Source organism: Pseudophryne corroboree, chromosome 11, assembly GCF_028390025.1.
Source record: "Pseudophryne corroboree isolate aPseCor3 chromosome 11, aPseCor3.hap2, whole genome shotgun sequence".
Classification (NCBI taxonomy): Eukaryota; Metazoa; Chordata; class Amphibia; order Anura; family Myobatrachidae; genus Pseudophryne; species Pseudophryne corroboree.
The window spans coordinates 317,070,371-317,089,153 of record NC_086454.1 but is presented as its reverse complement, the minus strand read 5'-3'; the positions used below and the strand labels follow the sequence as shown (position 1 = coordinate 317,089,153).

The window sequence follows — 18,783 nt, the reverse complement described above, 5'->3', positions numbered from 1 at the left end:
CTCTTACGTAAGCGATGCCTGGAGGAGATTCATTTTATTCACTCATTAATTATAGTTATCCGGTGTCTTATGGTTAAGGTTGCCTTATCTCGTATTATCCCATTTCCGTCTCATTATAAGAAGACTAGATCAAGGCTGCATTGTTACAGCAGCCCCTGGCCACGTTTGTACAGAAGGCCCTTGCTTGTATTCCGTTGTTCCCGGCGAATCCTGGTAATCCGTTCTGGCAGGTCTGGGATTGTAATCATACAACAATAATCCTGTCAATTATTGCTTCTAATACACAGGAAAGACCCTCCCCTAGTTATCTTCCATTTGCACGTGTAACGAGATACATATAGACTTAGGCTGAGCAGTGGAACACAACACATTTGAATAATTGAGATAAAAATAATTAATACATATGATGTAGAAACTATTTGTCATTTCATCGTAAACTTCGCTGCTTCTCGGGTTTTTCTGTTTTGTTACATTGGTTTATAAACAAGTTAGTTAGGTAACAAACCAATAAATTCTTACACTTTTACTAATAACCCTGGATTTTGTTACACATCATACAGTTTTGTATTTATTTTGGTGTGCAACCTGCGTTCGGTAGTATCTCAGCTGCTCTGGAACCCCTTGGTAGGACGCACAATGAGCTGTAAGTCTTTTTCTGTGTGACTAACCTTTGGGAAATACAGTATGGTGTACAGCAGAAGATAGGCGTTCATATCATTAGTAATGTACTATCCAGATTTGCTGCAGTACAGTGTTCATGTAACCAATTACTACTTAATATCAACACTCTCCCGTTCCGTTTACAAAGCGCACTTTGCACACAAATCCGAATATGTGGGCAGTGTCCCAGCATAGGAGACAGGGCCGTATTATCTCCTGCTGCTGCCAGTCGTTCCCGGTCTTCCTGGGCTGAGACTAACCCAGAGGTTCTCAAACGCGGTCATCAAGGTGCCTCAGTGGTCCAGGTTTTAGGTATATGCATGGCTCAGCACATATGGTTAATTCAACTTGACAAGGTTTTAGTTAAGGCCAAACATGGATAAATGTAAAGCCTGGACCGCTGGGGTGCATTGAGGACCGAGTTTGAGAACCATTGGACTAACCTGTAGCTTAAGTAGAATTTACATTAAACTACACGATTTGGGGCTAATGCAGAGTTGGACACAAGTTCGCTATCAGATCGTATGTGGCATGTGTTTGCATTGCGTACGCATCTCCACTTGCTACCGAGTCGCATAACTGGTCCGTAAACAGGGCATTCTCACGTCGGCTAAGTACAGTCAGGGTGTGTTGATGGAATTTGCGGGCTCAGCAAAGCTGTGTGACTGCCTGTTTTCTGACACAGCTATCGCTCCATGTGATGATGATAACGACGTAGCGAACCAAGCAATGAAGTGATCATACGGGGCCTGATTCCAAGTCAGATGTTTCTGCGTCTGCTTTTCTGTGTGGCAGGCTACTTGTGTTAATGTGAGAACCCGTCTATACTGTATGTTCTTATGTCCGCCGCTGTTCTTATTACGAGGGGTGTGCAATATGTTTCTGAATGTGCAGTGCATAGGTAGAGTAGACACAATATGACTGGTTATTAGCTGTAATCTCTGATTAAAGATCTTGTGAAATGTCAAGGTACAGAACCGTATATAAGCAATACTGCAAACTGAAGAAGTCTGCATGCTCACTTCCTTCACAACCTTGTTCTGGAGCTAAACAGAGGCCACTGGGGTGCCATGATCTTCGTGCTCCTGGTGCCCTTCTCCATTACGACAATGCACCTGCCCACAAATCCAGGAAAGTGATGAATTTTGTGGCCCATGAATGCATCCAGGAGCTTTTGGTCATCCGCTGTACAGTTCAGCCCCCCTGCAAGTTCTTTGTGTTCTTCCACATCAAGCGCAAGATGCAATTGATTTGTTTTGAGTCACCTGAAGCTGCAGTGAAGACCTTCATCCAGGATGTAGAAGACATACCTGCTTCAGACTGGTCCAGCTGCTTCACTAATACCCCTTTCAGACTGACAGAGCCGGGTCACACCCGGGAAATGTGTTCCTGGACGCATCCCAGGACACAACCCGGGAATTACCCCTTTCACACTGCACTTAGACCTGGGATCGACCCGGGACAGCCCCGTTTACACTGATCCTGGGAAATCCCTGCAAATACATATGTATGTCATTAGAAATGGACATTTTTCTTGCTCCCATGCTTCAAGGACTGCTTTTTCAGAGTCTTTTATTAACAACTTGCTGTTGTGTACGGATAATTCCTCTGGCTTCAAGCAGCTTTGTAATGTTCTTATAAATAATAGCATCCTTCACCGTGCCTGTTATCTGTCTCTTTATTTCCTCCTCCCCCCTTATGCTGAGCAGCTCTCTGATCTCCTGATCAGTCCAGGTAGCCATATTGCCTGTCTCCTCCGCTTCCAGGACGCTTCCCCGGGCTCTGGATGATGACATCATTTTTGCTGAGCCCAAGAAAGCTCCAATGAGAGGCCTTTTAACAGTCCAGTGTACTGAATACTGAGTAGGGCCCATTCACACTACTCTGCATCCCAGGACGATCCCGGATTCAACCCTGGCCGAGACCTGGGGTGAAATGCTGGGACGCTCGTACCGGGATATTCTTTCAGGACCCTTTCACACTGAGCAAATTCCCGGGTTGATGAGCGTTCATATGTAATAACCCTGGAAATTTTTGTCAGTCTGAAAGGGGTATCAGTGGTTTGAGTGCATGTAACTTTTGCATAAGTTATATGCATAAGTTACTTACTCCTCTTGTAAGTACTTTAAAAAAAATTCAATAAAATGTAATGTTGACTAAATAAAATACTTTTGTGCATCCTTAAACTTACTACTCACCCCTTGTACTATCACGACTTACACTTACCACATGCTGGGTGCAAAAGGTCTGTCTGACACAGGTCTCCCATCTCCCACTACGACTGAGCGCGGAGGTCGGCCTATGTGGCCACAACCACTAGATGGAACCTTTGCATGGTCGCCGCAAAGAAACGCCTTCTTTACAGAAAATGTAGTCTGTCCACGGACGGATCATTCCCTACGCACTTGCTGTCCTCTTCCATGTGCGCACACCTGATCTGGCCCATGTGCAGTTGCTGATTTCTTTCTTTTTAGCATGCACGGTCTGCTGAAATCTGTAAGAGCCATTCCCATTGCCGCTTATCCCTGACCCGGGCCCACAGGGAGAGGATTGTGTGTAGCTGACACAGTGATTGTACATCTAGCGCAAAGTAATTAAACGCGATGTTGGTTAATACTGTGCAGACTTACGGAGTTTGTAATCCCCCAGTTTTTGCTGTTGGAGAAGGTATTTTATCCCTAATGGTACATGCACCATCGTCCCCGTTAATGGTGCCCGGGAGCGAGAACCGCGTCCATTAAATTGTCGCCTCCCTGCAAAGTTCAGTGGCCTGAACGCACTTCATACCATTCTGTTGAACTAAAATGCAATTGACTTGTTCCTTCTGTTGGCATTTGTTCTAAGAGAGTTGGCAGCTTTCTATATTTAATGTGGCACCCCAGGACCTCAGCTCCTACCAAAATAACCCATCTAACATATGAAATCTCTCAAGCTTGCAAAAATGCAAACTTAAGATGTAAGCATATGTTTATAGGCTGCCAAAGAGTGAGCTGTCAGGCAGATAGTTTATTTCTGCTCTGCGAGTTCAAGGTTTCACGGCTACACGCCCTTATGGTACTGAAATCCTATGGTACAAGCGTGCTGAGCAGTGCAGCGCGGCCAAGTCCCTTACTATAGCAAGCAACTGGCTGAACGCAGCAATTTTCTTTCAAATGTTGCCATTTAATGCAGATGTTACTCGGATAATCCAAGTTTCCTAATATCCGATTAATGGTAAAAGTCAGCGGTTGTAACCAGTCACAAATTACAGAGAGTCCGTACGCATAACAGGTGACAGTGGAGTATATAACTGCTTCCAGATAATGGAGACTCCCTGTCCTCACTTCGGTCTTATAACAAAAGTCCTATAGATTGTAAGCTTGCGAGCAGGGCCCTCCTACCTCTATGACTGTTTGTTACCCAGTTTTGTTTTATCACTGTGTCCAATTGTAAAGCGCAACAGAATTTGCTGCGCTATATAAGAAACTGTTAATAAATAAATAATAAATAAAAGTCCTCGGATTTTCCAACTTGTCGCATAAGAATCTGAAATTGAATCTGGAATGTGTACTGTATATTGTACAAATGTAAGTTATACACATTAAACAGAATAAATAGCAGAACTTGTGTATTGCCACACATCTATAGTATTTATTATTTATTTATTACTAGTTATTTATATAGCGCACACATATTCCGCAGCGCTTTACAGGGAGTACTTGGCCATTCACATCAGTCCCTGCCCTAGTAGAGCTTACAATCTATATTCCCTATCACATGCACACACATTCATGCCAGGGTTATTTTTTTGTTGGGAGCCAGTTAACCTGCCAGTATATTTTTGGATGTAGCTCTATACAGTTTACTTGAGAACTTCTCTAGCAGATTTTTATTCTTATCTTTGAGTAGATCAATATATCACATAACAGTAGTTTGAGTCCATATAACCCCACTTTCATTCACCTCTGCCCCACCATGGTCCTACTACCCCACCAGCCCTGCCCCCTCCCTTCTCTCTGTCATCTCACCACATCCACATCACACGGAACTCCCTTCCTGCCCACCTCCTGCAGTTTCCCTTCCTAGCTCAGGCACCCCCACCATCTCTACTCTCTCATCTGCTACATGGCTCACTGATTACCCCATCTGTGTTACCCTTGTCTGTCTGCTCCTCCCATTCAGAATGTAAGCTCTCGCGAGCAGGGCCCTCTCCCCTCATGTGCTTTTACCTTTCTTAGACTAGCTTCTACTCCATATTCTCTACAATGGCACCTAACCCTCGGTGTTCTGTCCCCTGATGCAGCAGTGGTAATATACCATGTATTTGCCCTACATTGTCTTGTACTGCAAGTCATTGTTTTCTTGTTTAGCTCATTTGTTTATGTACTTTGTTAGATGCTGCGGATCCTTTGTGGCACCATATAAATAAAAATAATAATAATGTAAGGGTAATGGACAATTGTTAAATAAAGGGTGTCATTTCAAAATTACTGTTTTTAGGTACGACTTTCTCTGAAAACTAATTATATACTGCCCTTAGGTTCCCCTTTCACTGAATACCTAATTTCTCTAACGTCCTAAGTGGATGCTGGGGACTCCGTAAGGACCATGGGGATTAGCGGCTCCGCAGGAGACTGGGCACAACTAAAGAAAGCTTTATGACTACCTGGTGTGCACTGGCTCCTCCCACTAAGACCCTCCTCCAGACCTCAGTTAGATTCTTGTGCCCGGCCGAGCTGGATGCACACTAGGGGCTCTCCTGAGCACCTAGAAAGAAAGTATATGTAGGTTTTTTATTTTCAGTGAGATCTGCTGGCAACAGACTCACTGCAGCGAGGGACTAAGAGGAGTAGAAGCGAACCTACCTAACAGGTGGTAGTTTGGGCTTCTTAGGCTACTGGACACCATTAGCTCCAGAGGGATCGACCGCAGGACCCGACCTTGGTGTTCGTTCCCGGAGCCGCGCCGCCGTCCCCCTTACAGATCCAGAAGCACGAAGAAGGTCCGGAAAATCGGCGGCAGAAGACTTCGGTCTTCACCAAGGTAGCGCACAGCACTGCAGCTGTGCGCCATTGCTCCTCATGTACACCTCACACTTCGGTCAATGATGGGTGCAGGGCGCTGGGGGGGGGGGGGGCGCCCTGAGGGCAATAAATAACACCTTGGCTGGCAAAATATACATCATATATAGTCCCAGAGGCTATATAGATGTAAAATTACCCCTGCCAGTATCACAGAAAAAGCGGGAGAAAGTCCGCCGAAAAGGGGGCGGGGCTTCTCCCTCAGCACACTGGCGCCATTTTCTCTTCACAGTGCAGCTGGAAGACAGCTCCCCAGACTCTCCCCTGTAGTTTTCAGGCTCAAAGGGTTAAAAAGAGAGGGGGGGCACTAAATTTAGGCGCAATATATGTATACAAGCAGCTATTTGGGGAAAAATCACTCAGTTATAGTGTTAATCCCTGCATTATATAGCGCTCTGGTGTGTGCTGGCATACTCTCTCTCGGTCTCCCCAAAGGACTTTGTGGGGTCCTGTCCTCAGTCAGAGCATTCCCTGTGTGTGTGCGGTGTGTCGGTACGGCTGTGTCGACATGTTGGATGAGGAAGGTTACGTGGAGGCGGAGCAGAGGCCGATAAATGGGATGTCGCCCCCTGTGGGGCCGACACCAGAGTGGATGGATAGGTGGAAGGTATTAACCGACAGTGTCAACTCCTTACATAGGATGACGTAACAGCTGTGGGACAGCCGGCTTCTCAGCCCGCGTCTGCCCAGGCGTCTCAAAGGCCATCAGGGGCTCAAACAACGCCCGTTACCTCAGATGGCAGACACAGATGTCGACACGGAGTCTGACTCCAGTGTCGACGAGGTTGAGACATATACACAATCCACTAGGAACATCCGTTACATGATCTCGGCAATGAAAAAAATCTTTTACGCATTTTATGACATGAACCCAAGTACCACATAAAAGGGGTTTTATTTTTGGGGAGAAAAAACAGCCAGTGTTTTGTTCCCCCATCAGATGAATGAATGAAGTGTGTAAAGAAGCGTGGTTTCCCCCGATAAGAAACTGGTAATTTCTAAAAAGTTACTGATGGTGTACCCTTTCCCGCCAGAGGATAGGTCACGTTGGGAGATATCCCTTAGGGTGGATAAGGCGCTCACACGTTTGTCAAAAGGTGGCACTGCCGTCTTAGGATACGGCCACCTTGAAGGAACCTGCTGATAAAAAGCATGAGGCGATCCTGAAGTCTGTATTTACACACTCAGGTTATATACTGAAACCTGCAATTGCCTCAGCATAAATAGTGCTGCTGCAGCGTGGTCTGACACCCTGTCAGATAATATTAATACGCTAAGACAGGGATAATATTTTGCTAACATTGAGCATATTTAAGACGTTGTCTTATATATAAAGGATGCACAGAGGGATATTTGCCGGCTGGCATCCAGAATTAATGCAATGTCCATTTTGCCAGGAGGGTAGTAGAAACCCGGCAGTGGACAGGTGATACTGCATTTAAAAGGCACATGGAGATTCTGCCTTATAAGGGTGAGGAATTGTTTGGGAATGGTCTCTGGGACCTCGTATCCACAGCAACAGCTGGGAAGAAAAATTTTTACCTCAGGTTTCCTCACAAAAGCCTAAAGAAAGCACCGTATTTTCAGGTACAGTCCTTTCGGCTTCAGAAAAGCAAGCGGGTCAAAGGCGCTTTCTTTCTGCACAGAGACAAGGGAAGAAGGAAAAAGCTGCACCAGTCAGCCAGTTCCAGGATCAAATATCTTCCCTCGCTTCCCCTGAGTCCACCGCATGACGCTGGGGCTCCACAGGTGGAGACAGGTGCGGTGGGGGCGCGTCTCGGGAACTGCAGGGATCAGTGGGCTTGCCCACAGGTGGATCCCTAGGTTCTGCAAGTAGTATCACAGGGATACAGGCTGGAGTTCGAGACGACTCCCCCTCGCCGTTGCCTCACATCAGCCTTGCCTGCTGCCCTCGGAGAAAGGTAGTACTGGCGGCAATTCACAAGCTGGACTTCCAGCAGGTGAAATCAAGGTACCCCTCCTTCAACAAGGCCGGGGTTACTATTCCAAAATGTTGTGGTACCGAAACCAGACGGTTCGTGAGACCCATTCTAAAATTGAAATCCTTGAACACTTATATACGAAGGTTCAAGTTCAAAATGGAATCGCTCAGGGCGATTATTGCAAGCCTGGAAAATTTCAGGGTATCACTGGACATCAAGGATACTTACCTGCATGTCCCTATTTACCCTCGTCACCAGGTGTACCTCAAAATTGTGGTACAGGATTGTCATTACCAATTCCAGACGTTGCCGTGGGTCTGTCCCCGGCACCGAGGGTATTTACCAAGGTAATGGCCGAAGTACTTATCCCGTACTCGGACGATCTCCTTATAAAGGCGAGGTCCAGGGAGCAGTTGTTCGTCGGAGTAGCACTATCTCGAGAAGTGCTACAACAGCATGGCTGGATTCTGAATATTCTAAAGTCGCAGCTGGTTCCTACGACGCGTCTACTGTTCCTGGGTATGGTTCTGGACACAGAACAGGATAAAAAGGGTTTCTCCCGGAGGAGAAGTCCAAGGAGTTGGCGTCTCTAGACGGAGACCTCCTAATACAAATACAGGTATCGGTGCATCTATGCACGCGAGCCTTGGGAAAGATGGTAGCTTCTTACGAAGAATTTCCATTCGCCAAGTCCCATGCAAGGATCTTCCAGTGGGATCTGTTGGACAAGTGGTCCGGGTCGCATCCTCAGATGCATCGGCGGATAACCCTGTCTCCAAGGGCCAGGGTGTCGCTGTGGTGGGGACTGCAGAGTGCTCATCTTCTGGGGGGCCGCAGATTCGGCATACAGGACTAGGTCCTGGTGACCACGGATGCCAGCCTTCAAGGCTGGGGGGCAGTTACACAGGGAAGAAACTTCCAAGGCCTATGGAAAAGTCAGGAGACTTCCCTACACATAAATGTTCTGAAACTATGGGCCATTTACAATGCCCTAAGTCAGGCTAGACCCCTGCTTCAACACCGGCCGGTGCTGATCCAGTCAGACAACATCACGGCGGTCGCTCATGTGGACCGACAGGGCGGCACAAGAAGCAGGATGGCGATGGCGGAAGCCACAAGGATTCTCCGATGGGCGGAAAATCATGTGTTAGCACTGTCAGCAGTGTTCATTCCCGGAGTGGACAACTGAGAAGCAGACTTTCTCAGCAGACACGACCTCCACCCGAGAGAGTGGGGACTTCATCCAGAAGTCTTCCAAATGATTATACACCGTGGGGAAAGGCCACAGGTGGACAGGATGGCGTCCCGCCTCAACAAAAAGCTACAAAGATATTGCGCCAGGTCAAGGGACCCTCAGGCGATAGCTGTGGACGCTCTGGTAACACAGTGGGTGTACCAGTCGGTGTATGTGTTCCCTTCTCTGCCCCTCATACCCAGGGTAATGAGAATAATAAGAAGGAGAGGAGTAAGAAGTTCCGGGTGGCCACGAAGAGCTTGGTACCCAGAACTCCAAGAAATGATCTCAGAGGACCCATGGCCTCTGCCGCTCAGACAGGACCTGCTGCAGCAGGGGGCCTGTATGTTCCAAGACGTACCGCGGCTGCGTTTGACGGCATGGCGGTTGAACGCCGGATCCTGAAGGAAAAGGGCATTCCGGAGGAAGTTATCCCTACGCTATTTATAGCTAGGAAAGAAGTGAACGCAAACCATTATCACCGCATATGGCGGAAATAGGTTGCGTGCTGTGAGGCCAGTAAGGCCCCAAAGGAGGAATTTCAGCTAGGTCGCTTTCTGCACTTCCTACAAGTCAGAGGTGACTATGAGCCTAAAATTGGGTTCCATTAAGGCCCAGATTTCGGCTCTGTCGATTTTCTTCCAAAATAGAGCTGGCTTCACTGCCTGAAGTTCAGACTTTTGTTAAGGGAGTGCTGCATAGTCAGCCCCCGTTTTGTGCCTCCAGTGGCACCGTGGGATCTCAACGTAGTGTTGGATTTCCTGAAGTCGCATTGAGTTGAGCCACTTAAATCCGTGGAGCTACAATACCTCACGTGGAAAGTGGTCATGCTGTGGGCCTTGCCGTCGGCCAGGCGTGTATCAGAATTGGCGGCTTTGTCAAAAGCCCTTATCTGTATTTTATATGGATAAGGCGGAATTGAGGACTCGTTCCCAATTCCTTCCTAAGGTGGTAGCAGTTTTTCATGTGAACCAACCTATTGTGGTGCCTGCGGCTACTTGGGACTTGGAGGATTCCAAGTTTCTGGACGTAGTCAGGGCCCTGAAAAGTATATGTTTCCAGGACGGCTGGAGTCAGGAAAACTGCCTCGCTATTTATCCTGTATGCACCCAACAAGCTGGGTGCTCCTGCTTCTAAGCAGACTATGGCTCGCTGGATCTGTAGCACGATTCACCTTGCACATTCTGCGACTGGACTGCCGCACCCTAAATCTGTGAAAGCCCATTCCACGAGGAAAGTGGGCTCTTCTTGGGCGGCTGCCCGAGGGGTCTCGGCTTTACAAATTTGCCGAGCTGTTACTTGGTCGGGTTAAAACACTCTTGCAAGAGTCTACAAGTTTGATACCCTGGCTGAGGAGGACCTTGAGTTTGCTCATTCGGTGCTGCAGAGTCACCCGCACTCTCCCGCCCGTTTGGGAGCTTTGGTATAATCCCCATGGTCCTTACGGAGTCCCCAGCATCCACTTAGGACGTTAGAGAAAATAAGATTTTACTCACCGGTAAATCTATTTCTCGTAGTCCGTAGTGGATGCTGGGCGCCCATCCCAAGTGCGGATTGTCTGCAATACTTGTATATAGTTATTGCCTAACTAAAGGGTTATTGTTGAGCCATCTGTTGAGAGGCTCAGTTGTTATCATACTGTTAACTGGGTATAGTATCACGAGTTATACGGTGTGATTGGTGTGGCTGGTATGAGTCTTACCCGGGATTCAAAATCCTTCCTTATTGTGTCAGCTCTTCCGGGCACAGTATCCTAACTGAGGTCTGGAGGAGGGTCTTAGTGGGAGGAGCCAGTGCACACCAGGTAGTCCTAAAGCTTTCTTTAGTTGTGCCCAGTCTCCTGCGGAGCCGCTAATCCCCATGGTCCTTACGGAGTCCCCAGCATCCACTACGGACTACGAGAAACAGATTTACCGGTGAGTAAAATCTTATTTATATACTGTGATTAGGTTCCCCTTCCTCTGAATACCTAACTATGTACTGTCCTTTGGTTCCTCTTTCTCTGAAAACTAATTATATACTGCCCTTATGTATCACTTTCTCTGAAAACTAATTATATACTGCCCTTAAGTTCCCCTTTCTCTGAATGCCTAATTATATACTGTGATTAGGTTCCCCTTCCTCTGAATACCTAATTATGTACTGTCCTTTGGTTCCCCTTTCTCTGAAAACTAATTATATACTGTCCTTATGTACCACTTTCTCTGAAAACTAATTATATACTGTGATTAGGTTCCCCTTCCTCTGAATACCTAATTATGTACTGTCCTTTGGTTCCCTTTTCTCTGAAAACTAATTACCGGTATATACTGTCCTTATGTACCACTTTCTCTGAAAACTAATTATATACTGTCCTTTGGTTCCCCTTTCTCTGAATACCTAAATATATACTGTCCTTAGGGTCCCATTTCTCTGAATACCTAATTATATACTGTCCTTAGGTTCTCCTTTCTCTGAAAACTAATTATATACTATCTTGGGTTGGGTACAGGATCCCGACAGGATGCAGATGGTTAGAATACAGACAGCAGCATCCTGACTGTCAATATAACAATAATAATAATAATAATAATAATAATTTTATCTAGTGTTCTAGGATTCAAGGTGCTTTACAAATCAAAACAATGCACATAATACATAAGATTTAAGTAATACAGCAATAGACAAGCCAGACAGATATAAAAAATAAAATTTAGAGCGTGAAAAAATTATATAAAAATTATATATAAAAATTGATTCATTGCAAAATAATGAAAACAAAATAAAAATGCAAGAAGAAAGGGAAAAAAAAGGTGATTTTGGGGTAGTTTGAGGCCACTTTAAAATGAGGGGAAAAAAAAAAAAAAATATATATATATATATATATTTATATATATATATATATAATTTTTTTAATTTCTTTTTTCCTTGAAATAAATATTATAATGACATTTTTGGTGTGGTCATCTGAGGCCATTTTTTTTACCCTAATAATTACATGTAATTATTGGCCCAATAACGATAATTGAAAACTTCCAAATGCCTAATTAGTAATTTGAGGGGGTGACTAAGGGGTTCTGAAGCAAGTCTCAATATTTTTATACTAAAATAAAGATATTCCCACCAAAAAAGTGAATTTTCTCTAAAACCGCAATTCGAGTTTGGAATTGGATTGCAAATGGCAGTGCAAGTTCGCTGTGAAAGCGGCTTGCAGGACCCAACTCATACCTAATTGGATTGACCCCATAGGGTCAGGCCTGGGCCAGTTCTACCATAAGGTCTGGGTCACACATAGCGGCCAAGCGGGTCCCGCAGCCCTGAGACTATTTATAACAAAACTAAGGCTAAATCTGAGTAGATGGCTGCTGTTGAGCTTCTAAGATGCTACCTCCACACTGTCACCTGGGGCTGTAAAGTTTTTATTGCCCTGTGGTTTGGGGGACGGGGATAGGCTGAAGTTTTGCCTATGATACTGAGAAACCTTGCACCAGCCATGGGTCAGACTCAGCAGCTAAAATGCCCTTTTGACTTTAATCAGATTAATTAGGACACTCTCCTGAAGATGTAGGGCGAGAGGGGTAGCCCCATTTGTCAGTAATGGGTTGTGGAGAGGTAATACTCCAGATTTACACAATTCTGTAGTGAAATAACCGGTTGACACTGAATACAGAATAATACCGCCGTGGTACATTTGGGGGTTTCTGTGTTTAGTGCAAGTGTAAATATGTGTAATAATTATACCATGATACCTCAATAAATTAATGTAGTACAGTAACAACAGAAAATATAACGTCATGCATTAATGTTCCTGTCCGTAGCATCAATTGCAATCGCTTTCGGCATTATTTGGATATTTTTATGGTTTTACATTGATGCCGTCGTTCTCTTAGAAAAATGTACGTATATGGGATCTAATATAGAAATGTGTCTTCTTAATTATCAAAGAGCTTTTATCTTCTCTTTCCCCAGGTCACCTCTTCCACAAATTCCGGATCACAGAATCGGACTGGTATAGAATCAAGCAGAGCATTGACTCAAAGTGCCGCACCGCCTGGCGCAGAAAACAGCGAGGGCAGAGTCTGGCAGTGAAGAGCTTCTCACGAAGAACACCCTCAAACTCCTCCTACAGTACCACAGGTAAGTCCCCGCCAGGCCCTGTGCCTCGCGGCCAGTCCATGGATGACAGTCTTGTCTGTAGAAGATTTTCAAGTTTCCAGATGGATGCTAGATTGCTGTGCCTCCTGCCCCTGCTTGCTTATTGTAGTCGGCTGCACCTCATGCCTCAGGTTTGCTTATGTAGTCATCATTATAGTATGTTCTGCCAATCTGCATTTTGTCTTTGCATGAGGTGGCAGCAGGTCTGCAGAAGATGCCTCTAATGTGCATGCACTGTGGAACCTCATACTTTGATACGGGGCAAATATTAACTCGGAGTGTTCAGGACTTATACATAGATGTTAATGTATCCGTGCATGAATATGAACAAAAAGGGATGTACTGTATAATGGGGCTCTGCGATCTCTGAAGAGAAAATACAACTTTACAATCTGTTAGTAGGGAAAGAGGCTGTATATAAGGGCTTGTGATATTTGGGGCAATGTAAGTGATTACCTTGATACAGATGTCACTGCTAGGTGATCTGCACGCCAGATTGAGCTGAACGGTCGGCACGGCTGGCGCTGGGATTCTACATAGGTTGGTAGCGCAGCTTCACTTGCGCGGTTGCAAATTCTGGCTCCCCCAATGTTTGCACAGGGCATTCCTGGATCCTGCCTGTGTTTTATAAGCAGTGTTGTGGAAGCGCTGTACATCTTATATTAAAAGCAGCATTTTGGAGACTCTCCCAGATAAAAGGGGATCAAAATTTATTCCCTGTACTGGTCTTTTGGCTGCTCATTGTAAGTAACCACTGTATCTTCTGCACTGGAAGCCAAAATCTGATTGCAATGGAAAAATTCAATTCTCCAAATGTGACATAATTCCAAGAGCCTGAAATGAAATGAAAACAAAAGACATTAAATATTATAATCTCCTTCCCGTGCATATAATCGGAGCGCTGTAGCCATCAGCGTTACGGTAAAAGAGTGAATGTGCTTTTCCCCCTCTAGCAGAGGGAGTACCAACCTTTCCTGCAAGAATGTGGCTCGCTCACTAACTGGACTCGGTCCTTGTGGCTCGCACTTATTGCTCATCCCTTTAGACTTTCTGCTTTACTATTTGTGCCAGCTTGTAATTGCAAGTTAGTTTTTTGTATTTCACAGACGGTAATCTGCACATTTGTACAACCATACAGATTTAGTCTGGCACTTTATAAATATTTCATTACAATCTTTATCCTCGTGTTCTACGGGCTTTGGCGCAGTGGTGGGTTCTGCCTTCACGAGTATTATTGGGAATATAACCTTATAGTTCTTGCATATGGGCAAGTAGCCGACAAGCAGTGCTGCACAGTAAATAATACGTTAAATGTTTTTCTTGCTTGTTTTTTGTGCCTCTTTGAAAACTATTTGTGTCTATATCAGCCTCACACTACAGTCTGGTCTCACGAACTGAGACACTTTATTCTGTTCAATCATGGGGTCCATCCGAGGGGGCTGACATCAGGTTCTTGGGGGCCAAACAGCCACCTAAATGGGGTCCCAGTGACCCCACCTCTCATTCCACTGATACAGTGTTTGCTGGTAGCTTTTATACAAAACAGAACACATTCAGGTGAATTGTCTGTAAAGCAGCCTGTAATACTGTATGTGTAACGGCAACAGTGTACCCAGCACTGTACAAAAGGTTCTGTATGCTGTGGTACCCTCTCTCGCTGGAAGAGACTGTCACCACACTGGGGGTCATTCTGAGTTGATCGCACGTAGAAACTTTTTGCTGCTCGTGCGATCAACTTGACGCCGCCTATGGGGGAGTGTATTTTAGCATAGCACGGCTGCGAACGCTTGTGCAGCCCTGCTATGCTAAAAAGAGTTTTGTGCAGAACAAGACCAGCCCTGCAGTTACTTACCCTGTGCGATGGATCCAGCGACGACGGTCCTGGAATTGACGCCAGACAACCACTTTCCAAACACCTGGACAAGCCTGCGTTCGGATCTCCACGCCCGGAAAAAGATGAGTATCCGCCCCGAAACGCCTCCCCGCTTTCAATCATCTTGCGATCGCGCTAGCGATCACTTTCTTCTGGTCGTTGCTCGCTGAGCAACGACGCGCGTGCGCATTTCCGACCCGTTTGCAGCGCAACGATGAACCACAGCGTGCGAATGGGTCGAAATGACCCCCCACTCTCCGCTCAGTTCTCGCATTGTGCCACGCGGCCTGTTACATGGCTATCACGGCTCAACTTAGCTTATTCTGGTTATGTTACTGTGTATTAACGTAGCTGCTTCCACTTTATGTAACTCAGAGCTACGTATTGAGATGTGTCATTGTATTTGTGTTTTCATTGTTTATAGGTTGCAATAAATGTCTGTTTCTTTTTTTTTTAATCATCAATAATCTTATTAAAAATTTTACAAGGTGCGAAGGGCAGCAAAAAGAAAAAAAAATGGAGGGGGAGAGGACATAATGGGGATGCAGAAAACAGGTTCCACTTTGCACACAATATGACACAGAATGTATGAAAACACAGTAATGACTAATATAACTGAACAGTGATATAAAATAGTAACATAGTTAACATGTTACTATGGGGCAGATGTAGTAACCTTGAGACGACATAAGGAAGGGATATACCAGTGATATGTGCAAGGTGATAAAGGCACCAGCCAATCAGATCCTAACTGTTAATTTACATATTGGAGCTGATTGGCTGGTGTCTTTATCACCTTGCACATATCACTGGTTTATCACTTCCTTATGCCTTCTCCAGGTTAATACATCTGCCCCTATGTTACTATTTTATATCACTAGTAAAGAAAGTATTCAACTAATACCTGACTCATTTAGGCTAAATGAACATTATAAAATACCTTAAGAATAGGTGGAGGAAGAGGCTGTTCCCAGCATTGAGCCAAAGCAGCTCGTGCTGCAATGGGATCCGGTCAGCATCCAGGTGTTCCAACAAAGGTCAGAAGGCCGATTCTGGGATCCCGACATGGATCAGAATGCCGACGCTGGAATCCCGACTACTGGCATCCCGGTTATAAGTATGCCGGGTGGGTTAGAGTCGGCTGCTGGCGGGAAGGGGGGTGTAGTCATAGGCGTTTCTATAATGGGTACAGTGTGTGTGGTGCACATGGGCCCCTGGGTCCAGGGACACACACACTGCACCCATAGAATATTCTTACCCCTCCGGAGTCCCGCGACGGAGGCCCTGCTGGGGGGGGCAAAGATCACCCAGAAAATGGCGGCCGCAGCAATTTCCGAGTGATTTGCGCATGCGCAGTGGACTCTGGCATTATGCCAGAGTCTACTGCTGCCGGAGAGGAGGGGGCCCACGACGGAGCTGCACGCGGGTCCCCATCTCTCTTAAAACGCCCTTGGGTGTAGGGTTAGGCTGTGGGAAGAGAAGGTTAAGTTTAGGCACTAACAAAGTGGGGTTAGGCACTAAGAGTTAGGGTTAGGCTGCGGAGGTTTAGGGTCAGGCTGTGGGAAGGGAGGGTTAGGGTTATACTACTTACTTACCAGATGTAGAGATGGAGAAGGGAACAAAGATAGATACACTTTAACACTTTATGAATCAAGGAAACCCTTCAGACCAATAAGTATGTAATAAAGGGCACAACAAAAAAACATGAAAAATATGATCCACCTCACCACAATTACGCCAACAACATTTAGAACATGAAGGCCAAAAAGTATGCAACCTATCAGGAGTGAGGTATAATCTGCTCAATAATTTGACTTGCATTCTTGTATGGTTCAGACAGTGAGATGCCAAAGGACATGGAATAGACCATTTGCCATTGGGGATCGGAAAGTGGGTGACCCAAGTCCAGCTCCCATCTCATCTGAGCGGATTATTAAACAGAGGGGCACAACCCCAGGGGAAATTCAGACCAGAAAGAGATACTACGCCTCGTCCTGCCCCTCGTAAAATTACTTAAAAAGTCAGTGGGCGGAGTTTTAATTGGTCCACAGGCACGAATCACACTGAGGAACCAATGATGGACCTGAAGGCAGTGAATTAATTCTGTAGATGGGAGGGGATATCAGGCTTGTTAGTGAGAAAATGAAAGACAAATACCACCCTCCATTAGGTCTCCTAGAGTTTGTATACTCCTATCATACCAGCGAGACAAAGTAAGATTATTGATCAATTTAGCCACCGTCCTAAAGAAAATTACAGGTGTAGGAAGAGAGAATGTCAAGATTCGGGAAACCAAACTATCCCACACCTGTAGCGAGGCTTTCACGGAAGGTAATAACAAAAAAGTGGTGGGGGGGGGAAGAGTCTAGGGTCCATAGTAAATCTGCTAAACTAGTTTGTTCAAGGGGACCCATAAACACCTGTGTCTATTGATCCTAGACAATGCTTGTTTAATACATTATGATGATTAGAAGTGGCAACAGCAAACAAACACTGGTTCTTTTGTATTACTAAAGGACACATTTACCAATGTACTGATTAAATCCGTGATAAGTATCATTTCTCATCGCAGAAATAAGACATTGTTTGGCGAAATGTATTAAGGCACTCTTGCAGCGCAAGAGCTCCTATTGGGTCCTCTCCATGTGAAGTGGATAAAGCAAAGAGATCGCTTATGTGGTTCAGACCCGGAATTGGTAGTGTGCATGAGCGGTCATAGGATAGCACATGTGCAAGCTGCAGTTTACGGTCGTGTTTGCAAAAAGCAGCCATGGGCTAATGCCATCTAAGAGTGGCATTAGCTATTGGTGCCTAGTTCTGAAAAGACTAGCTTTTTGGAGCTTGGCACACTTAACAATTCAGCAGCCCCTATAGGATCCTATGGTGGCTGCTTTTGCAATGGAAAATGGAGGGCTCACAGCAGATAACACCAATATCTACACCTTCTCCTGGGCTGACTGAACCAATGTTTTGGGGGAGTAGCTGATAGTATGTAACATCCATCTGCATTCTACAAGGAACATGTCTAAGTGCTGTCGGGTGCCCGTCAGAGCCAGGGTGACATTACATTGTCATGAAGTATACGATAAAATCATGGTTTGCTGCTTTCTTCAAGTATTGAGTGCTCAAATTAAAAAAAAATTAATTTGTTTTTGAAGATAGTCGCCTACACTTCAGTCCTTAAGGTAACGCCATCCTGGAGTTATGACAATATGTTTTGGGGACCCTATCATGTTGTTGCTGTCTAATATTTCGGGTTTATTCCAGCAGTAAAGGAGCTTTGTCACCCCCCCCCCCATAGAGTTTGGTGACCAACTTCCTCTATCATAACCCCCTAGTAAGTGTGCATGCCGAATTCATTCCCTCCCTTATCAGTGTACACAGTCTTTGGCATTACCTAGGAGGTGACAGCTGATAAAAGTTGTAAACAAAAAAAGAAAAAGAAAGCATTGTAAAGTGATTTAAGGACAGGAAAGATGAAGAACGTCTTCACTGACATCCTTAATCTCTGCACTATGTCCGCTACACAGGCGGAGGAGGATTCCCACTTGACACAAGGGTTGAATACTGTGATGTTGGTCCTTAAAAATCTCTAAAACAAACAAGAGCCTTGGTTTGTGAACCATCAAGTGTGATCCTGCTGTGACATAATATATGATGTCTATTTTTGTGAGATGATTTGGCTCAGAAAGTAGTTTCATGAGAGCTGGAAATCTTTTTAACAGCTCCCCCGGGGCCATTTGTAGGACCCAGTGCCTGCCAAGCACCCACCGCGTCTAGAGCCGCAGACTGTACACAACCCCCTCCCCCTTTCCAGATCACTATAAGCATCTCAGCTATGTGTTCGCACTGAGAATTGCACTGACATCCAGGTATTAG

General features: G+C 45.4%; 1 protein-coding gene across 4 annotated transcripts in view; it reads left to right on the top strand.

The window, feature by feature from the left end:
* The window catches only part of BANP (BTG3 associated nuclear protein), a 753,599-nt gene that overhangs the window by 454,288 nt on the left and 280,528 nt on the right, over positions 1-18,783 (top strand). For all 4 annotated transcript variants that reach the window (XM_063945657.1, XM_063945659.1, XM_063945658.1 and 1 more), the window contains one exon: positions 12,846-13,013. In XM_063945657.1, the coding sequence (XP_063801727.1) occupies positions 12,846-13,013 (168 nt within the window). The remainder of the gene's footprint in view (positions 1-12,845; positions 13,014-18,783) is intronic.